The 27,471-nt window shown below is 52.7% G+C and overlaps 1 protein-coding gene across 1 annotated transcript in view; it reads left to right on the top strand.

Annotated features, from left to right (window-relative positions):
- The window catches only part of RBKS (ribokinase), a 97,028-nt gene that overhangs the window by 56,001 nt on the left and 13,556 nt on the right, over window positions 1-27,471 (top strand). Inside the window, exons 6-7 of the mRNA XM_056125530.1 lie at window positions 535-626; window positions 4,608-4,796. Coding sequence (XP_055981505.1) covers window positions 535-626; window positions 4,608-4,796 — 281 coding nt within the window. The remainder of the gene's footprint in view (window positions 1-534; window positions 627-4,607; window positions 4,797-27,471) is intronic.

Consider the following 27,471-nt stretch of genomic DNA (forward strand, 5'->3'; position numbering starts at 1 on the left):
TCATTTCACTCAGCATAATTCCTCTCCGTGTCCATCCATTTATAAATGAGTTTCATGGCTTCATGTTTCCTGGAGGCTGCGTAGTTTTCCATTGTGTAGATGTACCATAGTTTCTGTCTCCAGTCTTCTATTCTCGGGCGCTCATCACTCGGGCCTTTTGTCCCCTCCTTACTCACACCCTGTGTTTCAATGTGTTTGTGTGTTTTGTTAGGGCTCACACCCAGTGGTGTTGGGGATCACACCCAGGGCTCCAGCAGGCAGTGCTCCAGCAGGCACGCACTCCAGTCCTTTGTGCCTTTGGCCTGGCCCCTGGTCGGTTGCTTTGTTCTGGGTCACACCCTGCTGTGCTCAGGTAGCCATGCAGCTCCGGGATCGGACCCAGGTGTCCTGCATGGGAAGCCTGAACTCAGCCCTTTGACACCCTCTGCCCACCCCGGCTTTGTCACCTAATGGGGGACGTGGCACTTCCCTTGCTGAAGGTCCACAAAGGCATTTGTCACGCCCGATAACCCCCAGCCCTATTTTTCCTCGCAGTGAAAACGCTGTTCAATCCAGCTCCTGCCCTTTCCGACCTGGACCCCCGGTTCTACGCCCTCTCTGACGTCTTCTGCTGCAATGAAAGCGAGGTAAGGGGACGGGCTAGCTGGGCCCGGCCGGGAATAAAAGGTTAATCCCGACAGGCGGATGAAGCCAAGAAGCAGGACTACCATTTGATTGCACTTGAATTCTGGGGCCCCCATAAAAAAGTGATTTTTCAGTTACCTGGAATGCGGCACAAAGAAGAGAAAGGAGCCCCAGAAGAGCCCCACTGTCCGTCCTTCAACCGATGCTCATTTCAGTCCCCTCCAGCTCCCACTCTGTTATCAGTATTTTCTCTTATAATGTGTCCATGTTCTATAATCTAATCAATGTATTAGGATTGTAGTTAATGAAAATAGAGGCCATCTCTCTGAAGTGGAAGAAGTATAGGAAAGGGATAGCAGACCAGGCTTGCCTATACTCGGACATCACTTGCTTTTACCTGAGTCTCATTTCACTGGGTGGCCTGGGTGGCCTCAGCACCCCAGGTTAACACGCAGCCCCTGGAGTGTCTTGTGTGCTGCAGCCTTCAATCGTGGGTCTGTCCAGTGACATGGCAAAGACCGTGGGCTCCTGCATGAGGGGGGCACCCGCCTGCCCATCCAAGGTTGCCAGGCACATCTGCATCTCTACAAAATACCAGTCGAGGCACCAGAGAGGTAGTCTGACAGGGCACTCGCCTTGCATGCAGCTGACACTGGCTAGATGCCCAGCCCCCCACACCCCTCAGGAGTGATCCCTGAGCATGGACCCGGGAGTTAGCCCTGAGCAATGCCAGGTGTGACCCAAAATTTTTTTTAAAATAGTATTTTAATTGGTATTTTTCTATTGTGTCATTCATTCTGAAGTAGTTCCAAAAAAAATTTCCTTTTTTTTTTTTTTTTTTTTTTTTGCTTTTTGGGTCACACCCAGTGATACTCAGGATACTCAGGGGTTACTTCTGCCTCTGTGCTCAGGAATTACCTAGTGATGGTGCTTGGGGGACCATATGGGATGCCAAGGATTGAACCCAGGTCGGCCACGAGCAAGGCAAATGCCCTACCTGCTGTCCTATCACTCCAGCCCCTAGAAGAAAATTTCCATGGTTCTTCCCCTTGGGACCCAGACAGTATTAACCCAAAGCTCTCCCTGACATTACCAGGCACACGCGGGCAGCCCACAAAGCAGTCGGCAGTCATTTTCTGTTTGCTTCAAAGAGCGAGAGAAGGTGCCTGGGTTTCTGGACCAGCCTTTTCAATCATTTTCACTCTCAGAACCTCGAGGAAGGAAACGAGAAAGAAGCCCGCTACAAGGAAGCTCGGTCTTTCCCACCATAGTTGGTTTATGTGACCGTTGGGAGCAGTCACCATGACCGGGCTCTGTGTGCAGGGGCAGGAGCGCTGGGGGGAGGGTCCACCTCCCCTGGGACATGGTCACTCTCAGCTGCCCAGCTGGCCTGGGTTTGCCCTGCTAGAGACGCTCAGAGCATCTGTTTAGTCTCCAGACAGTCCTCTCAGCTCCAGAGACTGGTTCCGGGCCTCTTCAATGACCACAGTTCACAACATAATTGTCCCCAATTTTATGCCAAATAAATTTTGTTGCAAAAACAAACAAACATGAGGTACAAACACTCTCCAGAGCTTCTTATCTAAAGGTTATATATCAATTTTCAAACTGAAAAAAAAATGCAGTACAATGATCATGCAGTGGAAGCAGTTATGCAGTGAAATATGGTACAACGGCTGTGCGCCCAGGGATGGGCCTTACTTGTTATAGCACAGTGAGTCATCCGTCCCGTCATACTGCATCTGTCCCAATGTTTCTGCTTATCGACTGGTGCATAATCAGTTATCCTCCACACATAGCAGGTTGCCACCCTCGTTGCCGAGCGTCCTCCCATCTCCTGTGCGTGAGGAACTGAGGCGGGGCGTGGCAGGGTTGGCTACTCCCCGCCATGGCTGCAGCCGCCTTCACGCACACGGTGGTCGGTTGGTGCTGGCCGTGGCCAGACCCGCCTGTGTGGCCTCCTCACAGGAGGGAGCTGCGTGCAGGATTCAGTATCGGGAGGGGAAGGGAGAGAGCCAGGCAGGCAGCCTGTCAGCTTCTATTGATTCAGAAAAGTCCACCCAAACCCCACCTCGCTGTGGCAGCAGTTCCGGACCCAGGTGATGCCCAGAGAACCAGCGCAGCACAGTACCAGGAGTGAGTGCCGAGCACAGCTGGGTATGAGCCAACAAACGAACAAATGAAGGTGTCATCTGCTCTCTTGCGGCTGGCACCTATGGAGTACATATCAGATGGGTGGAGAGTGGACAGGCCCTGGTCTTTAAGGAAAGTGATCTCAGCTGGTACAGCGGTGAAGGCACCTGCCTGGCCCATGGCTGACCCCAGTTTGATCCCCACATAGTCCCCTGGGCATCACCAGGGACAGCCCCAGATGCCCCCATGTGCTGCTGTGGTGGCCAAGTGACGCCCCACACTCCAGGGCCAAGACTGTACCACCTCCTCGGTGTGAGTGTTGAGCTGCAGGTCCAGGTAGTCAGGAATCACCGAGAGGGGCCTCCAGGCCTCCTGAGCACAACTCTGGGACACCACCCCTCCCCCACCCCAGCCCCACTGCCCTGCAAAGAAAATTCACCTCAGAAACGTACTGTTAAAAAAGACTTTAAGGGGACTGGAGCGATAGCACAGCAGGTAGGGCGTTTGCCTTGCACATGGCCAACCTAGGTTTGATTTCCCACCATCCCATATGGTCCCCCGAGCACTACCAGGAGTAATTCCTGAGTGCAGAGCCAGGAGTAACCCCTATGCATCACCGGGTATGACCCCAAAAACAAAAAAGATTTGAAAAGCTTAAAAAAATAATAAAAGCGTAGCATTTCTTTTCTGTTCCTCTTTGATCTGAGTATGCCTCTCCTGAGGCATGGCTGCACTGGTGGCCAGATGTGGTACTCATACACAGGGATCATAGATGACAGTAAAACAGCTGGAGATCATAATCGATGTGTGGACTAGTGACGGGCTGGAAACCTGTTGCACGCAAAGGCAGGCACTGTGCCACTGACCCGTGTCCCCAGTTCGTGTCATGGTGCAGGTAAAGATGCACTTAGATGCTCATTTATAGAAGAGGAAGAGGAGGGCTGTCCCAAACAGCTTCTGTATTGTGAGAGTTGGAGGCAACAGGTGAGGAGGGAAGACGGGAGTCTACTGCTTCCCTTCCCCCCACCCCCAACCCCACCTGGGTCACCCAGAAAGGGCCTGGGAAGTCAGGACATATGAGAGTCTGCAGTGAGCCCCTGCATGGTAGAGACCTTATGAGTCACTGGCCCCACACGGCCACTGTCAAGCTGCTCCTGACGTCCACGTGCTCTGCCCAGTGTGGGGGACGAGCCCCACCATCCAATTCCTCAGGGAGGCATGGACTCAGGCTGGAGCCGGGAATTGCTCCTTGCAGGAAGGAAAAGTCAGTCCTAGATTTTTCTACCCAGCACCTTCCTTCACAGAAGAGAATGTCAGGAGGAGTCGAATAGTGAAGTAAAACAGCTTTAGAGGCAATGAAGAAGGAAGGAGAGAGACAGAAACAGAGAGAGATACAAAGAGAGACAGAGAGAGAGACAAAGAGAAAGAGAGAGTTCAGGCCTCTCAGGTAGTAATTCCTGAGTTCAGAGCCAGGAGTAACCCCTGAGCATCACCGGGTGTAGCCCAAAACAACAACAACAAAAGTCATGCTCAAAGCCAGCAGTTTTCAACTTTCTAAAACCACTGTGGATTGATCCCAGTCCTCGGATGAGAGTTTGAAACCTCTGCTGGTTTGTGTATAGAGCAGAGGGTGTACCAGCGATTAGAAAGGAAAAACTTAATAACTCACAAATCAGAAATGGGACAGAATCCCAGTGCCTTGCTCCCTGTCATGTGCTGTCCCCGGCTCCTGGAAGCTGGCCGAGGTGGTTGGAAGCTGGGCCCCAGTGAGCTGGACCCCCTGTGCAGACAGCTGCCCTGGGCACTGGAAGCTCCACTCCTGACCTGTCTTTCCTGTTACTGCTCTGCAGGCGGAGATCCTGACAGGACTGGCCGTGGGCAGCCCCGAGGAGGCTGGGAAGGCCGCACTGACGCTCAGGGACAGAGGCTGCCGGGTGGTCATCGTCACCTTGGGTGCGGAAGGATGTGTGATGCTATCACAGGCAGACACCTCCCCCAAGCACATCCCCACGGAGAAAGTGACGGCCATGGACACCACGGTAGGCTTTTCCATTTCCTGGTCCCTTACGGGTCATGCCTGGCCTTGCGATGCGCCTCGAACTTTCCGAGCACGAGGGAGAAGCCTCGGAGGGGATATGGTCAAAGGAGGGGACCTGGGGCCGGGGAACTTCAGCGCCAGTCCCCTGAGCCCCTGGGGGACGTGGCGTGAGCACTCAGAAACTCAATTTCCTCATCCATAAAATGGGACTCTCAGTCAGCTTTGACCTAATTGCTTTTTGTGGTTGTTGTTTGGTTTAGTCTAGTTTGGGGGATGCTCCCACAGTGCTGAGGGGCTGCTCCGAGCTTGGTGGTTGGGGGTCACTCCTGCAGGTGCACGGGAACCATGCAGTGCCTGAACCCTGGGCTCCCGCTCACAGAGGCAGTGCTCCGTCTTTGGAGGTGCCTCCCTGGCTCCATGTTTTGGCATTTGTTTATACCTGTATTGCATGTATATTCATTCAAAGGAGACTTTGCTGAATCCGTCTCCTAGGCCAGCAGTGTATTAGGTGCTAGGATTACAGTCCCAGGTCAGACACGGGTCCAGATAGTCAACAAATTGCAGGTCTCTCAAACCTGAAGTGGAATGAGACAGCTTGGAGCGCTGACCAAGTTGTAACCACAAGTTGTAACCAGTGGTAACAACGCTCTGTTGTTTGGTTTTGGTTAATTTGGGGGTCACAACTGGTGGTGCTCAGGGCTTACTCCTGGCTCTGGGCTCAGGAATCACTCCTGGTGGACTCGGGCATCTGTGTGGAATGCAGGGGATCAAACCCCAGTCAGCCACATACAAGGGGAGCACGCTGCCCACTGCACTATGTCTCTGGCCCCGGTGACGGCTAACTCTTAAGCTTTCTGCTTTCTCTTTGTATGCATGTCATTTAACTAAGCTTTGCAACAATTTTTTTTATTTTTTTTGGTTTTGTTTGTATGGGGACCACACCCGGCAGTGCTCAGAGGTTACTAGTGGCTCTGAACTTAGAAATAATTCCTAGCAGTGTTCTGGGGGACCATATGCGATGCCATGACAAATCCAAGTCAGCCCCGTGCAAAGCAAACGCCCTCTCCACTATACTGTCATTTTGCACCTCTGTACTCTCACAGAAAGAGAAATATCTGTGTGTGTCTGTGTGTGTGTGTCTGTGTGTGTTTGTGTGTGTGTGTGTGTGTGAGAGAGAGAGAGAGAGAGAGAGAGAGAGAGAGAGAGAGAGAGAGGCTTTGGTTTTACACTTAGAAAGGACGTTTTATGTCATTTATCCTGAGGAAACTTGGTGGTGTTTTGCACCTGAATATGCTGTGAAAAATAGGTAAGGGCCCTAGCAATGGTATAGCAAGTGGGACACTTGCCTTGTACACAATTGATCCCAGGTTCCATCCCCAGCATCCCAAGCATCACCAGGAGAAATTCCTGGGTGCAGAGCCAGGAGTAACCCCTGAGCATTGCTGGGTTTGACCACCCCCCCAAAAAAAAGAAATAGATAAGTACAAAATATGCTTTCTCACATTTGCACTGCTTTCAAACTGTGCTTTGTAGGCCAGAGAGATGGCCCAGGCTGGAGTGCCTGTTTTGCATGCAACCTGGAACACGCCAGGGTCCCCCAGCACCACCACAAACACCCCTAAGCAACAAGCCAAGGCTAATCCAAAAGTCAAAAATAATTAACTTTTTATAATGCTTTATCAAGTATTTGGCCAAGTGTACTTGGCGGTGGTATTCTCTTTGCAGGTAATCATCCCTGAAACCACTACATTGGTGTTTTGCCAGGAATAGTAGCCCAAATGAGAGAAATTCCTCATTCGTTCTGAAAGCCATCCTCCATTCCACCAGATCATTCCAGGTCTTAAGTAAAACCAAACACTTTACAGCAGGTTCCGCTTCTCCCTGGCAGACACATTTCAAGACCCTCCAGTAATGCCTAAAATCCCAGAAAGTCCATGTTTTTTCCTGTTAGTTGGCTGTGTTAAAGCTTTATTTATTAATCAGACTCAGCAAGAGACTGACAGTGATCAGAGACCCCCGCATCTGCACAGATCCTGTCACTGCGACCATAGCTCATTTTCAGCATAGTTCCCTGTCTGTAAGATTCCAGGACAGTTCTTGACTGTGGGTGATGTGAAAAGCATCACTATGGATGGGGGCCTCCGTGATCTCTTGCTAAAACCGACAGGAAGTGCCTGTGTGATGACCCAGAGTGACCCGGCCTCTCTCTCGGCCCAACGGTCACTGTTGAGCTCAGGGGCAGGTGGGCAGATGCATACCCACTTGTTCCGTCATGCTGCTCAGCTCTGCCATGGAGCGTGGAAACATCCAGAACAACCTTGCATGCTGCTGAAAATAAGCTGGTAGTAACCTACGCTGTTATCCGGGAAGGTGATCCTTGCTATCACAAGGGCAGTCACAAAGAACCACACACACACACACACACACACACGCACACACATCTGCCCGTGGATATACATACTAAACAAAATAAGGGCATTGCTGGCACACCAGGTGCTGGAGATTGATAGTCCAGGGGTTTAGGCACTTGGCATTACTTAGTTCCATTCCTGGTACTACTGTAGTTCCCCAAGCACCACTGGGAGTTAGCCCAAAGCACCAACAGGTCTGGTCCCAAAGCCAAGAGTAATTTAATTTTAAAATAAAAATAAAACTCCATTTTAAAAAAGCAAACAACAACAGCAAAACTACTGTAGGAGCTAGAGAAATAACAGCGGGGAGAGCACTCGCCTTGCACATGGCTGACCCGGGTTTGATCCCCGGCATCCCATATGGTCCCTGAGCACCACGGGAGTGACTCCTGAGCACAGAGCCCGGAGTAATCCTGGAACATCACTGGGTCTGGCCACCCCAAAGCAAAACAACAGCCACCAAAAGATAACTGTAATCTGAGAGATCAAACCAACACAGGAAGTTCAGTGTCCAGGAAACTGATGCAATGCATGAGAGAAGTCAGCAGGGAGAGAAAGTTCCAGGACAAGAGTCATTCCCAAGAGAGGGGGAGAGAGCAGGGAATGTCTCCCAGGAAAAAGAGAATTTGGGGGAGAAAAAAATATATATATATACACATACACACATATAAATACCAATGTGTTTGAATATGCCAAGGGAATATCTGACAGAATTTAAGGATGTGTTAATAAATTGAGGAAATGAAAATAATCTTTGCACATCCCACGACCACAAATGCACAGTCATATTACAGTGTAAAATGCCTCTGTTGATTCCACCCGCGTGGAGATGGTCACCTCGCTATTATGGTAGAATGCATGAGTGTTTGTATGAATATGGGGGGTGGAAAGCTCATCTCTAAAGTTCATCTCTTGAAAGTCAAGATCGGGCTGGAGCAATAGCACAGCAGGTAGGGCGTTTGCCTTGCACGCTGCCAACCCGGGTTCGATTCCCAGCATCCCATATGGTCCCCTGAGCACCACCAAGGGTAATTCCTGAGTGAAGAGCCAGGAGTAACCCCTGTGCATCGCCAGGCGTGACCCAAAAATATAAATAAAGTCAAGATCAAATGCAGAAACCCATTTTGCAGAATAGCAGTGTAAGGTCCAGAGAGGGTAGTTAAGATGCTTGTTCTGCACACAACTGGCCCAGTGTGATCCTCAATGGTACATACAGTCCCCTGCGCACCACCAGGAGTGACCCTGAGCACAGAGCCAGGAGTAAGCCCCCGAGCATTGCCGAATGCGTCCCCTCTTCCCCAAAAAGAGAAATGAAAGAGTAGGATGAGCATGATACTGGAAATAGACGATGAATCCCAGAAGAAACCACGACAGGAATTTGAATTATTTGCTTCGTAGAAATGGGAGTGGAGAGAACTGGGACCTTTCAACTCGAAGCTTTTTCTTTTTAAAGAAATGTCTGTGGGTGGGCTTTGATTTTTCTTTTTTTAATTTAAAATTTAGGGAGATACTCCTTCACACCCAGGAGGCTGGCTGTGATCAAAACCAGATCAAAGCAAGTGTGAAAGAGAATGGGGAGAAATCAGGGGCCCTCCCGAGAGAGGGTCCGAGTGGAGGAGGGTGTAACCAGTTTGGAATGTACTCGGGAAAGGCCTGGAAAGGTTTCAAGCAGAGCTCCGGCTGTCCTCACCCATTCTGTCCCTAGGTAGATCACTTGATCACTTGACATCCCGTTACTCATCGATTTGCTCGAGCAGGCGTCAGTAATGTCTTCGTTCCTCCCTGTCGCGTGCTAGTGTAGCCCAGTGGCATCTGCTCTCCCCAGGAACATGAAGAGCCTCAAGCCTATCATTCAGGGTCTTGACGAAGAAGTCTGACTATCTCATAGGTGGGCGGTCACGCGATCTTTTGACATCCCGTGGAATCCAGTTGGTAATGGCTCTAGTCCAGTGGTCGTCTCCAAATCACATTATGTGTCCACGCCATCTGATTTTCGATGCCTTGGCAAACGAGACAGCGTCCCTGATTCTCGATCATTGACGGAGGTCGGAACTCCAGATTCTTTCTGTCACTTGAGTGAAGCGTGATACTCCAAGCATAGCTCTTTCGATTCCTCTTTGGGAGACCCGAATAGCGTTCTCATCCTGTTTCCGTAGGGCCCAGTTCTCCAAGGCATATGTTAATGCAGGAAGAAATAAATGCAAGAAGTAAATACAAACGGTCTCATTCCCCTAGGCATATACCCAAGACAAATGAAAACCCGCGTCCCACCAAAACCTAACCAGGAACATCCTGGAAGCATAGTTTAGAATGGCCCCCAAAGTGGAAACGACCCAATTTGTTGTCAGGCAGATGGTTGGATAAACAGATTGGCGTGTCCTGTGCAGTATGACACGGTGGCATATTGTCCAGCCAGGAGCAGGAGTTCTGGTGGATTCTCCACATGGCTGACCATCCAGGATGGAACGCTGAGTGCGGGGAGCCAGGCATGGAAGGTCACGTGTTCTGTGATTTTGTTTTAATGAAATCTCAAACGTGGAGCTGTCCGTGGAGGTGGGATCTGGGCTGGTGGTTTCAGGAGGAAGAAGAGAAAGTTGAGAAGCTGCGGGGTGGCAAGTGGGGGCTTCCTCTGGGCGGGTGGGAATGTCTGGTGCTTGACCCAGAGGTAGAGGCTGGAAATACACTGGAAAGCAGCAACACTAATTGACAGATTTTTTTCTTTTAAAGATACAAAGTGGGGCAGGAGCCATAGTACAGCAGGGAGGGCAACTCATCTTGCACGCAGCCAGTGCAGATCTGATCCCGGGTGTCCCACCTGGTCCCCCCAGTCTGCCAAGGATGATTCCTGAGCACAGAGCCAGAAGGAAGTAACCCTGACGCATCACCAGGTGTGACCCCCAAAAGCCTAAAAATAAAAAAAAGACACAAAAAGTTCATGCCCACTCCTCTCTGCATGAACCTCAAAGACTACACTGATTAAAGGAAGCCCTTCTCGGGGGCTGGAGAGATAGCACAGCAGGTAGGGCATTTGCCTTGCATGCGGCCGACCCGGGTTCGATTCCCAGCATCCCATATGGTCCCCTGAGCACCGCCAGGAGTAACTCCTGAGTGCAGAGCCAGGAGTAACCCCTGTGCATCGCCAGGTGTGACCCAAAAAAGCAAAAAAAAAAAAAAAAAAAAGGAAGCCCCTCTCACAGAGGAACCTGCTGCCACTTCCTTTTGTACAGGAAATGCCCAGAGCAGGTAATTCCATAGAAGCCGGAACTAGATTGACAGTCATCAGTGGTATGAAGGGAAGAGGGGACAACTCTTTTTTTGTTTGGTTTTGCTTTGGGGGCCACACCCAGTGATGCTCAGGGCTTACTCCTGGCTCTGCATTCAGGGATCACTCCTGGTGGGCTCAGGGGAATATCTGGAGTGCCAGGGATTGAACCCGGGTCAGCCGTGTGCAAGGCAAACGTCACACCCACTAGACTGTGCTCTGGCCCCAAGAGGGGACAATTCCTAGTGGTTATGGAAGTCCCCTCTGAGTGAGGAAAGTGTCTCGGAATTAGGGTACTGGTTACCCAAGACTGTAAGCCACTGCAGTGCACACTTTTACAGGCGAATTCTATTGCATCTCCATGTAGAAAATCACGATCCAACAGAGAGATCCTTCTCAGCCATCCACCGAGGGCTGGTACTCGTGAGAAAGAACTTGCTCTAATGAATCCACCCAACGGCTCTCGGCATTTCCCCCTCCTCCAAGGGAGCAGAAGTGACCCCAGAATAAGGGCAGCAATTTTCTTTTTTTTTTTCTTAACGAGTCCCTGTGAGATACAGATACAGACTTACACACTTTCGTGATTCCGTTTCAGTTACACAATGATAGACTCATTCTCCTAGCCCTGAAAGAGCTATGCAAATGGCTCTTTTAAAATCTCAGGGCTAGGAAGAAGGAGACGTTACTGGTGCCTGCTCGAGGCAATCGATGAGCAACAAGATGATCGTGATCATGATCGTGATACAATGATCGAGTACCCATCCCTCCACCAGTGCCCATTCTCCACCAACAGTGTTCCCAGTATCCCTCCTGCCATCCCCACCTCTTCCCACCCCCTGCCTCTGTGGCAGGCCCCTTCCCTCTTACTCTCTCTCTCTCTCCTTTTGGGTGTTATGGTTTGCAATACAGACACTAAGCAGCCATCATGTTTGGTCCATAGTCTATCAGCACGCATCTGCCAATCCGAGCGAGCCCTCCAGCCATCATTTACTTCGTGGTCCCTTCTCCATCCCAGCTGCCTTTTCCCCCAGCACATGAGATCAGCTCCCAAGCCATGGAGCGGTCCTCCTGGAAGGGCAGCTACTTTCTCGGTGCAGCATCTTCCTCCGTTCCTTCTCGTGACCGACGCGCGCCTCCAGAAGTCCGTCAGAGATGTGGAAAGGCACAGAACTCCCGGCTTGACTTGCCCTGGCGCCTTGTCACCTTCTGGCTATTCTCTTCCTCCCCGCCGGCCCCTGGGCTTGGCACGCCTTTTAAAGGAGGCCTGACATCCATTCCACTGTCACCTGTCAGTCACGCCTCAGCGGAGCTGGGGGAAACGGAGTCTGAGTGGGGAGCCTTCCTCGGCGAGCGGCACCCGGTCCCCTTGAGACAGACAGCGTCCCCCGTGCGGAGCCATTTCCCCCAGACGTCAGCGCGCCTGCAGACTGCTATATTTGGGCCTGCCGCGGTGCTAATAGTGGGATATATCACTTCTATTTTTACACCCGTCTTCCCGTCGTACTCGAGTGAGATGGTGGCAGTAGCTGCAGATGTCCCGGGCTCAGTTTGGAAGACGTGACAGATGTGTCTCTCTTCCCGGCTCTGCATGTTATCAGAGTCTCAGCGCCCCCAGAGGACAAGGCACCCCCCCCCCCCCCCCCGTCCTCACCCCAGGCCCTCCGGCCCTGAAGGTTCGCGACTCTGCCAGCCCTGGTGACTGTTGACGGTGGCCGCGAGGCGACTCTCGTTAGGCAGAGACGCACGTCCAGGCACGCAGCACCGTCTGTTCGTGGCCCAGCCCCGGTCTTCTACTCTAACATCCCCTCTGCGCGGCTGATTGTAGATTGCTTTTCTCCATGTGCTCGGGAGAATTCCTGTGTTCACCCCTTCACTGGCTAATTTCAAGAATTCTGCCCTTGTCTAATCCCCAGCACCCCAGATGGTTCCCCAAGCCCCACCAGGAGCGATCCCTGAGCCAGAAGTAAGCCGTGAGCACCGCCAGGTGTGGCCTCCCCCACAAACAACAACAACAACAACAGCAACAACAAAAAACTCAGCCCATTGGTTATTCTGTCTTCTCTGGAACCACTTTCTCAGGACACAGCAGCCTAACTCAGGGTAGATGAGAAAGCAGGATAATTGAAAGCCGGGGCCCAGGAAATCCCTCTTGCTGAATCTCTGTCCTCCTCCCTGGGGCACCACTGGTGATGTCCAGTGACGCCCAGCCTCCTGGACACGGGCACACACACGCACACGTGTGGCAACTCAGGGCTTGCAGGTCAGCTCCACACACAGACGTTGTCTCTGGTATGTGGCGCTTGACGTGTGAGCAGTGGGTTTGGGGTGAGTGGGATTGGACAGAGTGGAGGACCACCCCCGTTTTCTAAAGTAGCTTCTCCCTGGCAGAACCCGCCCTGCTTACACTGTGTCCAGCGTTCAGTCATCTGGGCTACTCTGAAGGGGAAAGGCTTCTGCCAACCTCGCCAAGGAGCCATCAGAGGACTGTGCCAGCTTTGAAAACCCAGCCACGGAGGGTCCTTGTTCCCTCCTGGGGTGGCCCTTCGCCCACCCTGCTGGCTGGCAGAAAGCCAGTTTAACACCTGCTGTGTGTGACGAGATGTAGTGCCAAGGTGTGGCAGCGTGGGTGTGGGTATGGGTGTGGGTGTTTGTCCTCCAGGCCATGCCCGATGGTGCTCGGACGCTACCCCCACAGTCCGAGGGAGGAGGATCTTCCCACACATGAAGCGTCTATGCTCAGCCCTTCACCGCCTGCCTCCCTGGGCCCTCGTGCTCTGACGCGGCTTCGGGGCCCGAGACAGAACTCTGTGCTGGAGTGCACTGAGCATGCTAAGAGGCCCAGGTTCAATCCCTGGCACCGCATGACCCCACAAGAGCAGGAGTGACCCCCCCTCCAAGCACAGAACCAGAGCCAGGAGTGACCCTCCAAGCACCGTCAGGTGTGGCCCCAAAACAGTGCACGGAAGTGTTTCTCTGCTCCAGGCAATGGAAGTGCTGCTTCGCTGTATACGGCCTTGCTTGGAACCCAGATAGGCCAGTTCTTCTAAGGACACGGTGGCCTTGGTCTCTCTGACGCCCCTTCAGTGCCCAGTCCCCAGAAAAACCACTCCTTTTTTTTCCCACTTTTTGGGTCGCACCCAGTCATGCACACTGGTTTCTCGTGGCTCTGCACTCAGGAATTATTCCTGGCGGTGCTTGGGGACCATATGGGTCGCTGGGGATCAAACCCGGGTTGACTGCGTGTAAGGCAAACTCCCTTCCTGCCATGCTATCGCTCCGGACCCTAGCAAACCACTCTTTCTTCCTCTAACCTCCTCCTTCCTGACCAACGCATGCATCCTTGATGTTTGCTCATAAACAGTCATTTCTGAGAAGCGTCTTTATATTATTTTTCTTTCATTTTTATTAGCGAAACACCATGAGTTACAGTTGTAGACTTACAAATTTTCGTGCTTGGGTTTCAGTTATACAATGATCGAGTACCCATCCCTCCACCAGCGCCCATTTCCCACCACCACTGATGCCAGTATCCCTCCCACTCCCCATCCCCCCACCCCCCCATCCCACCCTGCCTCTGTGGCAGGGCATTCCCTTTTGTTCTCTCTCTCCTTTTGGGTGCTGTGGTTTGCAAAAGAGGAATTGACTTTACCTAAATACCGGGGTTTGCAAAGTGCTTCATAATACAGTTTTTACATCCATTCGGAGTTCCAACCCCAATCCCACCACAGAGTGCCCTTCCCCGCCCCCGTCCATCCCCTTTTCCCAGCCACCCCCAAACCTGTCCCCTAGGCAGGCACAAAATGATTTATTTTAAATGAAATTACCAACTATAAAGTATAAAGGCCCAGAGCGGTAGTACAGCAGGTTAGAAGTTTGCCTTGTTCAGGGCCAGCCCGGGTTGAGTATCACCTGAGCCCACCCAGAGTGACCCCTGAGCACAGAGCCAGGTGTAAGCCCCAGGCATTGCCAGTTGTGCCCCCATCCACCAGCATCCCCCCAAAAAAAACCATACTTCAAAGAAAATTTGTGAAAACGGTTATATCTCATCATGTGGTCATTAAAGCTGTTGCGGGTTTGCTGAGCTATTGTTGCTAGTTGAGCATCTATGTCACTGTTTTTGTTTATTGAGCTTAGTTGGCGTCTGTGTTACTCTCCATCTAACTTGCTGTGCTCCCTCTGGGCTGTCAGGAGTGTGGAATTTGGAGGTGTCACTCTAGGTGTGCCAGCATCTGCTGACCTGGGTCAGTGGGGTTTACATGGCAGTGGCTGTGGCCACCAGGGCTTCCAAAAGTACCGTGGGGGTTGGGAGGAGGATGCCCACCCCCACCTCGAGGGGACCCCAGAGTTTTCAGCCTGAAAACCGGTGTACCTGAAAGTTTTTTCAGTTTGGCATCTTTGTAAAGATTAGTGTGAAGCTGTGGAGTCGGGTCATTGGTGGCAGGTGTGGGGTATGGGTGTGGCAGCCGGGGAGTCACCCACCCCCTTCCGAGGGCACCCCAGACTTTTAGCCGGGAGACTAGTACCCATGGATTCTAGCAGCTTGGCCTGCGTCTCTGCCGAGATTTAGTCGTGAATCTGGAAAGCTGGGCTGGTGGATGAGTTTACAGCGTGGCCGCTGTCTGTGTCCAGAAATTTCTCCAATTGCCAAGATGCTTCAGGAGCCCTCGCTTGGCAGTTGGCAGTGCTTCGCAAAGGGTTTTGAGAGTGAAATCCTTGTGGGTGAAGAAGGGAGTGGGGTTCTAAAGAGGGGCGGTACAGGAGGAGGGTCAGCTCTCACTGCCTTCCCGAGTCTGTGAAAAGGAGGCTGTTCAGTGTCGGAATCCACAGTGCCTGAGGGGAAAAGAAAAGTCACAAAAGGTAACAGTGGGGGGGGGGGTGGGCAGGACGGAGACTGGGGACTTGGTGGAAGGAAGTGGACACGGGTGAGGCGACAGGTGTTGGAACCTTGGACACCTGAAACCCAACCATGAAGAACTTCCGTAACTCATTCATGGTGATCAGATTTTTTAAAGAAGGCGGTGTTGGGAATGGGCGGCAGGACTGGGGTTCGGGTGCATGCCTGGCCCCGCCCGGTCCTCCTGGAGGCCCCCAGCAGTGCCACGGTGGTCCGAGGCTCCAAACTGCACCATGTCCCCCTGCCCAGGAGGCCGAGAATTGTCCCCAGGGCCTCCTGAACACCACACCAAAGGCTCCGCCAAAAAAAAAAAAAAATAGAAGAAAAAACACCCAGATTTTTTTTAAGTTATCATTAGCACTGTAGCACTGTCCTCCTGTTGTTCATCATTTGCTCGAGCGGGCCCAGTAACGTCTCCATCGTGAGACTTTGTTGTTACTGTGTTTGGCATATTGAATATGTCACAGGGAGCTTGCCAGGCTTTGCCGTGTGGGCAAGATACTCTCAATAGCTTTCCGAGCTCTCCGAGAGGGATGGAGGAATCGAACCCAGCTCGGCCAGGCCAGCTACATGAAAGGCAAATGCCCTACCCACTGTGCTATCGCTCCAGCCCAAGTTATCATTATTACTATTTAAAAAAAAAAGAAAAGAAGTGACACTTGTTCCCCTTCAGCTTTGCCCTGAGGAGAAGTGCGGGCCTCTTGCCACTGCAGCTCCAAAGGGGGTTTTATTTCAGGGCTGCCGTAAAGCTTCCGCCCCCTCCGTTACCGTCACTCTGTTGGTATTCTCAAATTTAATACAAGCCTAGCACTCAGGAGAAAGGGACAGACAGCACAGACAGAAAGAAGGACGCCAGAAACGCATCCTCCTGCCCGCCACCCACAGTCACAGATTAGAATCACACAAACTTGAGTATGTACGATAGCAGAGAATTACTATTTGAAACCCTGGGAAACCCCTGCATACCCTCCAACCCCCCTCCCCAACACAACCCCCCAAAGATCAGACATTTCTCTAGAATCACAAACAGGTAGTTCTCTGAAATACAATAAGTAGTAATGATGATGATGATAATAATAATAACAATTAAAAAGAAAATGAGACAAACCTGACCATGGTCAGCTTTGTAATTCTGTACCTCACAGTCACTCAAAGAAAAAAAATCTGAAAAAAATAAAAGAGATACATTATTTAACCACACAAGAAATCAGTAGTGTATGAATTGAAAATAACAAATTCCCTTTATTGTATATCAGGTGGGCAAAAACTAAAAGTGGAGACTGTCAAAGACGCATGTTCTCATGAAACCCAGGGGTGGTGCTTTCACAGGCAGTTTGACCGTCTGTGCCCAGCCGCCTGCCAGTCGAGGTCACGGTGAAGTCTCAAGTCAGATTCTTTAGGGTACAGATCGTGCCTCCAGATGTGACATGGTGACCTTGAAACTTGACTGTTGACCTCTGAGGTAGCTTCAACCTCTGCAATCCCTTAACTGTACAAATTCGAGGGACCCTGGGGCCGGAGTGATGGTACAGCAGGTAGGGTGTTTGCCTTGTGTGCAGCCAACCTGGATTCCGTCCCCAGCATCACATCCCCCGGCCCTGCCAGAAGGGATCCCTGAGCACCAAGCCAGGAGTAAGCCCTGAGCACCCAGGTGGGATCAAAAAAAAAAAAATTCTAGTGACCCTGAGGAGCTCTGGGCTAATGAAGAACTGGGCCCATTGCTAAACCCACCTTCATGCTCGGCACCCACAAGGAAGGGTGAGGCTGTTTCAGAGAGAGGGTACAGTGGCTCCTGCAGGAAGCGTGCCCTAGGTCGGTCGGTCTGTCTGTCTGTCTGTCTGTCTGTCTGCCCTCCCGTTCGGCATTCCAGCACCGGCGTTCCTTGTCACCTTCACGACACAGGCTTCTGGAACTGCTCCCTTCCTCTGCTCCTGACTCCCTGGCCTGCACACTGCCCCCATTCCGTGCAGCCGGACACCAGTGGCCCTCGAAAGTGGGTCCCCCCCCACCCCCGTGTCTGGCTGTTCACTCGCTTTGGGTCCCCTGGGTGCCAGCGTGATCTAGGCTCTATCCTCTGCAAACTCTCCTTTCAGAGTGGGCGCGGAGCCGGGTTGCCTCGCTGTGGCACGGCAGAGTCATGCCAGGCCCTTGGAGCTCTCCCATTCGCTCCTGGCCCCGGCGAACAGCCTGCGGGGAGGGCACCCCTTTCCCGGATGAGAATCAAGTCAGCTTGAGGCCGGCCCTGACACGCCAGCTCAGGAGCCTGGAGGAACGAACTCTGATAAGGGAGATAACAAACCCTGCCAGCCAGCCAGCCTCGAGGTCCTGCACAGCAACTGCTTCCGGGGGCAACTCTAGGGCTCTGCGTGTGTGCGTGTGTGTGTGTGTGTGTGTGTGTGTGTGTGTGTGTGTGTGTGCACGGCATGTGAAAACAGCCCCCACCCCCTCAGATAGCCCAAGAGTTCTAGTTCCTTTAGGGAAACTTACTTGTTTGTAAGAGTCACTTAAGTATCCCTGAGCCCCACTGTCCTTGGAGTATCTGCAAGTTCTGTCTGTCCCTTGCAGCCTGCGTTGATTTTGCCAAGGGGAAGAGTGAATCAGATGCAAAAGTTCTGTGTGTGTGTGTGTGTGTGTGTGTGTGTGTGTGTGATATTTGTCGCTGCTATCTTTGCTGCTACGGGATCCGGATCACACCTGACAGTGAGGCGGGGGATCGAACCCAGGGTCTCGCACACAAGTCAGGCTCTACTATGCAGCTACGTTCCTCCCCTCCCCCCAGATGCGCTTTTGTAATGACCAGGAAGCAAAATAACACCCGGTTTCCCATTTAAAAATACATCCTGAGCGCTGGAGCGAGAGTACAGGGGATAAGGCACTTGCCTTGCATGTGGCTGACCCCTGTTCGATCCCCAGCACCCCACAGGGTCCCCTGGCCACCGGCAGGAGTGATCCCTGAGCACAGAGGCAAGAGTAAGCCACACTGCCAGGTGTGGCTCAGAACCCCGAAACAAAGTAAAGAAATGCCGAGATGATTTCACCATAGTCACAGAAACTCCAGACCAAACACATCAGGTCACAGGGGATAAAGGACACCCTAGAAGCAAGGAAACCCAAAGGAGACCGCCAAATAGCCTTTTTGACCTTCACCAGAGTTTCAGGATGTAATTGGAGGTGACGATGGTGCAATCTGACTTGGGCTGTCAGAAAAGACATAAAGGTCCTGACTATAATCTACAGGGGACAAGATAATTGCTGAAGGCCTGCGCCACAAGTCATGAGACATCTGTCAGGCCCAGGGCACATTAGCTCATTGCGTTACTTCCACATCAGCAAATTAACTCCCTTATTAGCTAATCATGCAGAATTAAATATTTTTAATTATCCTTCTTCACGCAGCCAGTGATGGGTAGAAAACTCAGGGCTCTCAAAATCCTCAGGGCTTTCGAAATCTTGGTGAGTGCTTATCAGGATTCCCACCACTCCTTGAGGCCTCATCTGAAGGTGTCTGCATGGGTGCCATCCCAGGACCAAAAGTACCATCCATGTCCCCCAGAGTCCAGGTTTAGACACAGCCAGAAACTTGCAGAAAAGCAATGGGGAGTAGATTAGAGCTGGGATGGAGAGAAAAAACAACCGCTCAGGGCCAGAGAGATAGGACAGAGGTTAAAGCAGTTGCCTTGCATGTGGCCAACCCTGGTTCACTCCCCAGTACCACACAGAAACCCTCGAGCACCACCAGGAGTGAGCCAGGAGTAAGCCCTGAGCACTGCTGGCCGTGGCCCCAAAACCAACAAGAGGGAACATGTTAAACCTTAGCAAAGGTCAAGAGAAGTCGGACTTGTCCAGTCAAGCTCTGTAAGCATGGACAATTCCTAATCGAAGGGAAAGGGAATAGCCCCTCGCCAGTGAGAGGAGAGGGCATGAGGTGCCTGAGCCAACCCAGACAGATAACTGGAGGTGGGCTTCGAACATCTGCCTTGTCAGCCCCTGACCCCAGGTTCAAATCCCCGGTCTCCTAGATGCTCTGAGCGCAGTCCCAGCTGTATTCGGGGATTCCAGCACCACAAGCAATTTCTAGCTTCACCCCAGTCAGTATGGCCACTAAAACGATAATGGACATTGCAGCCAGCGTCAGGGGGGTGGGGGCTCATGAGGGCAAGAGGGCCAGGAGTGCCAGCCCGAGCAACACATGGTATGCAGAGAGTCTCTTGTTCCCGCCCAGGTCGCCAAATCCTGGCTTGGTTCCTTCTCTTTATTGTCACTGTGTCACCTGTCACTCCCAACCCAAGCTTGAGGCAGCCAGGGGCTCTAAAGTGGCAGGAACGTGGTACCAAGCCAGAGAGATCTTCCGTCTGCAGTGCCAGCAGCCGATTGCGTGGCCTGATGGCTTGGGGCCAACACGAAGCTAAAAAACCATGTTGTGCAATGGCGGGTGAGTCAGCGTGGTGTGCAGGGGCCCTGCGGTCGCAGCTGAGACTCGAGGATGCCTTCGCAGTTTGCTAATCTGGCCGGCCCGCCAACGTGAGCCCGCAGTCTTCGCGGGGAACAATGACTGTTTCAAGGATCCCTCGCTGAGACTCAGCGGCAGCTGTGAGCGGCTGAACACTTGGCAGAAAACGCTCGAGCAAGTCTTTTGTGCGCTCAGTCACGTTGGACTCGCGGTCTTGGGTCTGGATGGCGGAGTCACAGCAAAAGCGGCCCCGACCGCCAAGGCAAGCGCCGTGAATCAGCACAGGCGCCCGGCGGGTGGCATTTACTCCCCAGCACGCCGAGTTATTTCTGTCCAGGGTTTCCGTGAATGCTGTCTGAAGAATGGGCCTTTTTTATTCCACATTTCATTCCCACTCGACATCTGACTTCTTTCTCATTCACAAAGGAATTCTTCACATTACAGAATAAGTTCATCTACCGCAGATGTGTTGGGCGGTCGTGGGGTTTCAAGCCGGTTTTAAGTCTCCGCGGGCCATTCTCTGGGGTGAGCTGGACACGGGGCCTTGAGTGGCGCCTGCTGAGTCCAGGCTGCCGTGACCTGGAACCTAGAGGGGGACTCGGACAGCCCGCTGGGCTCCGGGCCGCTCGGCCCACTGCTCACAGCCATCAGAGAAGGCCCAATCCCCGATGGACCAGCGACCCTCATGTGTTTTTCCAGCTGGCCCACCACTGGACAGACCGGAGCAGCTACTCTTGGGAGGTGGTACCCGACACAGCCACCGGGCATGGGACACCAGTGTCCCCTGCACTCCTGTGGGTGTGTTTGTGTTCAGGATCATTGTCACATTAAAGCCAAGTAAAAGTTAGCTAAGTTGGTGTAAATGAAATGTAAACCCTGCCCTTTCCCTAAGCATCACCTCAGTGTGTGAAACGCACACCTTCACCGCCCCTCCCCCAGTTTCCCCACTCCTGAATAAGTGGGTGACAGGGTTGCAGAAGCCACTGAGCACTAAGGGCCGGGACTCAGGCATGGGGTGCAGAAGTGTCAGGACACGGCTTGTTATTTGGCAACACGAGACAGTACGTCGGCATTTTTCACGTGGAGATTGTGGCATGTGGGCCAGTTCGAAACAGCGTCATCCCAAGTGCCCCGTCTGCGTTCCAGGGTGACTGGCCAGCTCCGAGTGGACAGGGAGGCCCAGAGAGGCACCAGCAAGGGGCCTTGGTCAACCCAGCCAATGGCTGACTTGGTCCACAGGTCAGTCAAGGTGCTGGCCCCCACGCTGGCCGAAATCTCCCAGCCGTGTTTCTTCTACATGCGGATAGCATGGCCGGACAGGACCCTCAATTCCTGTTGCCTTTGATCTGAGACCCCAATAGTGATCTCATGTGTTCCACTTACAGGGTTCCAGTGAGGGAAGAGTCTAGCTGTCCTGGGAGCAGAACGTGCTGATTTTTCCTGTCCTTTAATCATGGACATTTAGTATATTGGATATGGAAAGGACAGAGTCATTTCACACCGCCTGCAGCAGGCCGGGCTGAGTACTGGGTTGAGGTGCTCTCCTGGCCTGCAGGAGCCCTCAGGCCCATCTGCAGCCCTGCATACAGGCCCCTGAGCACTGTCAGATGACTCCGAGTACCCTCCTCTCACCCCAGAAATGAAAAAAAAATACAAGTTGCAGTCTTTGGAAACTCCTCTCAGCTGTGCTCAGGGCACCGCATGCGGGGCCCCGGGGATTGAACCTGAGTAGGTGGCTGCGACTTCTTGCCAGACAGGTCCCTCGCCCCCAAGCCATCGCTCCAGTCCCCCCATTTTGATCTTCCCCACCCCCTTTCCTTTGTGGTGGTTAATGTCTCATTGCACTGTACCAGGGGACCCCTCTGCCTTCATCCCTCTGAACGGGAGAAAGCTTGAGCCCCATAAACTTACTCCAAATGGAAATGTGTAATTCGAGAGAAATTCTGATCTCAAAGAAAAGGCGCTGTGAGGGTGTCAGCCCTTGCAGTAAATTAAAGGGGAGCACCAGGAGACTCGCACGTCGCGTCGAAGCGCAAATAAAATTAGAACCAATATTTAGGCATCCCCCCCCCCCGCCTCTTTTTTTTCCCCTGCTGTGACACCAAGGATTGACTCCCAGCTGAAGGCCTGATGCAGTTCATCTTTTCTTTGCCGCTGGAATATTGGTCCCCATAAACTCACACGTGTTTTATCTTTAGCATGTGAAATTAGATCTTTTCACCTTCTCCATTCTGATCGCAACAGAAAAAATAATCAGGGGAGGAGGGAGGGTTCACGGTTCCCCCTCTGCTGCCAGGGGAGAAAGAATTCCTGCTATCCTGTCTGACGGTTCGAGTGCTGTAAATAGCTATTATTCCTGCTAGTGAGATTCTCTCCCTCTCTCAGTCTCTCTCTCCCTCTCTCTCTCCCTCTCTTTCTCTCTCCCTCTCATTCTCTTGCTCTTTCTCCCTCTCCTTCTCCCTCCGTCCCTCTCCCTCTCTCCCTCCCTTTCTCTCTCCCTTTCCCTCCCTGTCCCCCTCTCTCTGTCCTCTCTCGCTCACCCCTCTTTTCCCTCCTAGAGCAGGTTCCCTGGGAAGCCCCCGTGCTAATGCAGTCAGCCCACAGCTCTGAGCTCTGTGTTCAGATCTCCAGGGAGCTGGGCGTTTCCTCGCTGTGGCCTATTGTTCTCGGCCAACAGCGGAGTTCCCAAGCTCCATCCGTCCCCTTGACCTCTAGGCTTGGGTTTGCTTTGCTTTGCTTTGGGAACCAACTGGTGGTGTTCCGGGAACTGTATGTGATGCCAAGAATCGAACCAGGAAGGCATCGGGGATTGAACCTGCCATGACCTTGCACCAGCAGAGTACCTGCCCGCTGTGCAGTCTCTCTGGCCCCAGCCTGGGTCCTGAAGGGCCTATTCTTCCCAGGAATCAGTTCCTTACAGGGAAGGTGCCCCACCTGGCCCTGGGCCCCCACCCCGCCCTCGGGCTGGGACTGTGCTGGTCTCCATCTCGGGGCTCCCAGAGTGAGCCCTGGGCCCTCAGTGGCTGGGCAGTGCGGGGGCCCGACACCCAGCCGCCAAGGTCATAGCAGGCCCTGGTGGTTCTGGGGCAGCCTCCCTCAGAGGCTGAGGCACGGAAGCTGAGACAAGGCTGCCCTCGAGGCCCCTGCAACACGGGCCACCCCCAAAGCCATCGCCACCCAGAAAAAGCCTTTCTGAGCCGAGTTTCAGCCGGGACGGCGGGTCCCTGCACAGCCCCACTGGGGGACGGCTGTGGTGGCGACCGGCCTCCCAAGGGTGTCCCAGTGCTGACCCCAAGTCCTGTGACCATGAGGGAGTTCCTGCTCGTGGCCTCTCCTGAGAGCCAGCAGGCGGTCAGCAGCGGCAAAGCCCAGGCCTGTGTCCAGCGCCTCCCCGACTGGACCCTGCCTTGGTCCAGGGCCTTGGTGAACGTGTCTCAGGCGCTGCCTCTCCCGTGCATCCGACGCCAGGAGCTGGTTGGTGGCTCCCAGACGCCGGGAAACCACATCCGTCTCCTGCATACTGGGGTGAGGGGACTTCTCTGGGCACTGTGATTTATAATACCGCTATCAGATCATCAGAACGTTACCCCACACCCCTGCCAGGCTGCCCAGGGCCTCCCCACGCACCATCCTGAGAGCCAGCCTACAGAGACCTGAGTGTGCTGTTATGTTTCCCAATTTCCGATGTTTCTTTTTGGTTATTCGCTTCTTTTGTAACCAGTATTGTTTGGGGGGGGTTGGTGGGGGGAGGGGGGACACCCGGGCCTCATTCATGTGAAGCCTGCGTCCGCCCCACTGAACATGGTCCAGCCCTTGCTGTGTTTCTTTTTCCTCCACGAGATGGTTCCCTTTAACTCACTCAGCATGGTACCCTCCGGCTCCATCCAAGTTGCAGCAAACAGCAGGATTTTTTAAATTTTTATTTATTTTTTTTTTAATTGAATCACAGTGAGATACACAGTTACCAAGTCGTTCGGGGTTGGGTTTCAGTCATAAGATGTTCCAAACACCCGTCCCTTCACCAGCATACATTTCCCATCACCAATGTCCCGCATTTTCCTCCCCCCCCCAATCCCCCAGCAGACCTCAGGATTTCATCTCTTTCACACCTGAGGAGTCCCCCATCGTGCACAGATCTCCATCACCCACCTGCACTTGGGCAGCCAACTGTGTCCAGCCAGACGTCGCACCTGTGAATAGCACAGCAGTGGATTTTTCCCTGGAAACTCTGTCACAGGAAGGTAGACTGCATGCATGGCCTTGAACCTCTTCTATCCAGAACCCGGCACACACTTTGGTGACAGGGTCCATCCTGAAACCAGCATCTTGTGCAAGGGCTCCCTGGCCCTCCACTGCTCCAAGTCCTCTCTGCAGAGGGGCCGGGAGGAGAACCCCTCAAGCCAACCAAGTCTCTCCCAATTGAGATTGATGAACCAGGCCACGTGAGCACTTGACAGGTCCGTGCTGGAGAAGCACGTGGGTGAATCTGCACCAAAGAGCTTAGCCTGAATGGCTTCCCCATGGGGATTCTTTTGTTTGTTTGTTTGTTTGTTTGTTTGCTTTTTGGGTCACACAGGGGTTACTCCCGACTCTGCACTCTGCACTCAGGAATTACTCCTGGCGGTGCTCAGGGGACCATATGGAATGCTTGGAATCGAACCCCGGTTGGCTGCATGCAAGGCAAACGCCCTACCCACTGTTCTGTTGCGCCAGCCCCAGACCTGGGGATTCTTAACCAGAAGCTCCTGGTGCCTTTATAATTCCCCTAAACACTTGACCAACTCGGACTGGAAAGAGAGTAGCGGGTGGGACATTGACCTGGTGCATATCTGACCTGAATTTGATCTCCAGTATCCCAGATGGCTTCCCAAGACCCGCCAGGAGGGATCCCTGAACGATCCAGGAGTTTTGATCCACAGGTCACAACGATCCAGAAAAGCCAGGAGTAAGCCCTGAGCACCACTAGGTGTGGCCCCAAAGCAAAAACACTTTACCCACTCTTGAGTGAACTCCCCAAACAGGAAGAAAGCTGCGCTGTTGGCTGGAAATGACCCATTAGAAATGTTGCCATTGGGTTAGCATCAAGTTCATTTCCACACAGAATTAACCATACTCAAAAGATTAGGTATGAGTCTCATTGGGTATTTGTCAGCTGCTAGTGGAATAAGAAGTCATTGATTCTTATAGGAAATGATTTTGCTCAAAACTGTATTCACTGGCCTAGCATATGGCTCAGTGGTAGAGTACTTTGCCTTGCAAGTAAGACCCGAACCTTGATCCCTGGCACTGCCAAGTACTAAAGTATACCTAGGTAACAAATCCCTCGACACGGAACATAAATCTGTGGGAAAGAAGAAGGTGTGAGGGTTAATAATAGGTACAAGGTGTCTTTTTAGAAAATTTTCTTGAATTAGATTGTGATGAGGGCTGAGCAGCCCACAAGCACAGGAAAGAACTTTTAATTGTATATTGTAACTGAATGGATCACATGGCATGTGAATCATAACTCAGTAAAACTGGGGCTTTTTTTGCGGGGGCGGGTGGAGCCACACCTGGTGGTGGTTGGGATCGTGTGCCACTGGGGATCAAACCAGGCCTCTCTCTCCCCTGCATCACCTCCCCGGCCCCAAAGCTGGGCTGTGTGTGTGTGTGTGTCCATCAAATAGTTACTGAATTGGAGATCCAGGTGGAAAATTATATCTACTTTAAGAGACAGAAATTGGCTCAGTAGTAAAGTGAGCCTGTACCTTGCATTGTGCTACCCTGAGTTTGATCCTGGTACTGCAAAAAAAAAGAGAAAACTTTGCTGCAAAAAAAAAAAAAAAAGCTTCATACTTGATTGACCTCTAATTATGATCATTTGAAAGACATTAAGACAATATCTGTTCTTTCAGTCACCATATTTTCAAAGCAGACCATCTTAAACTAATAATTGAGATGTAAATGTAATCAATTTAAGTGGCTAATATTAGCCAGCCATGCCCATTTACGGCATAATAGGTCGCGTTCCCTATACCTGTATTTAGAACAAAAATCAACAGCAGCAGGACACACAGGGCTGGAGACATGGTACAGGAGGGAGGGCATTTGCCTTGTACACGGCCGACCTGGGTTCGATCCTCGGTACCCCGTGTGATCCCCCAGCCTCCCAGGAGTGATCCCTAAGTGCCAGAAATGAGCCCTGAGCACCACCGAGTGTGGCCCCAAAAATCAGAAGAAAAGGTGGGAGGAAGCAGGCTAGAGCATCGGTTTTGTATGCAAGAGCCTCAGCTTCCTTCTCTGGCGCCTCATGGTCCCCCCGCACCCTCCAAAGAGAGCCCCACGCACAGTACGGGGAGTCCCATGACCGGATGTGGTCCCAAAGATCCCAAAACTGAGGAAATAATCAGCAGCTCCTGTTCACGGTAAGAAACAGGCCTCTCCTTGCGTGACTGTTAGGGGAGGCGGAAGTTGGACGCTGGAAAGGGGATGGTCTCAGCTTCCCCCGCACCTTGGGGCTGGTAAGATGCGAACACTCAGCCCCGAGCCCTGGGACGGGGCTCTTTCCTGAGCAGCCCAGCAGAGCATCTCGGGATCCACTCGTAGACGGAGCATCTGTCCTATCTGCACGGCCTTTGCACCCACCCACCCCGTCACGCTGGTTTGCTCTCCTGGTCAAATCTAAGAGCTTACCCACGGCTCACCAGTGCCCCTGCAAAGTGAGGTGAGCAGGAGACGAGCTGGCTGGAAGTGAAGGCATTCTGGCTTCGTGTAAGAAAACGGGGCTCCCAGCACCTTCAGAGTGTGCCTTACCACGTAGGGAGCTGCCCGGGGCTTCTGAAAGTGTCCAGTCCCTAAGTCTAGTTCCTCTTCTTCAGGAATTTCTGTAGGAAGTCTCTCCTTTGCTCTAACTCTCATTAGCATGATACAGACAGTGTTGGGGATCAAGGTCAGGGCTCCAGCACGCGCAGCACACCCTCCTACCCTTTGAGGGGTCTCCCAGCACCGAATGCACCGCTCTGAAGAGAGGACACCCCAACCAGAGCGGGAGGAGGTGGCCTACAAACCAGCTCTGTGTGCGTGCTCTGTGGACACTGCCCCCATGCAACCCCAGAGAGCCCTTGGAAGGCAAGGAAGGACTTTTATGTCCCTAGGCAGGGCCAGAGGCTCATGGTCACCCTCCTGCAAACGGGTGGAACAAGACTGAAGCCCCGTCCATCCTTAAACGCTGGCCTCGGGAACCGAGCAGGACTTGGCCCCAAGCAGGGTTGAGTGTGAGCCACCCCGTCCCCAACACACACACACACACACACACACACACACACACACACACACACACACACACACACAAACACACCAGCCTGCGTGTCTAGTAGGGTTCGGTGCCAAAGAGCCCGGCAGCTTCGCATTTGCTGTCTGTCCTGAGCCCCGGCCACGTTCCTCCTTCCCAGGATGGAAGTGCACTGGCCTCAGAGCTCAGAGCTCAGCTTCTTTCGTCCCTTTTGGCCTTTTGGCCCTTCCACTGGCCTCCAGGGCCTTGGGGCGGGCTGTGGAATTCCAACCCTCAGCATGGCCCTCCAGCAGCCTGGCCGGGGCAGGGTGATGTTTCCTGAAGAAAGGGAAGCGCATCTGCTCGCCCGAGGAATGCATGAGGCCACTGCGCAGGAATGCGGCCTCTGG

The sequence above is a fragment of the Sorex fumeus genome, unplaced genomic scaffold, assembly GCF_029834395.1.
Source record: "Sorex fumeus unplaced genomic scaffold, SorFum_2.1 ptg000006l, whole genome shotgun sequence".
Taxonomy (NCBI): domain Eukaryota; kingdom Metazoa; phylum Chordata; class Mammalia; order Eulipotyphla; family Soricidae; genus Sorex; species Sorex fumeus.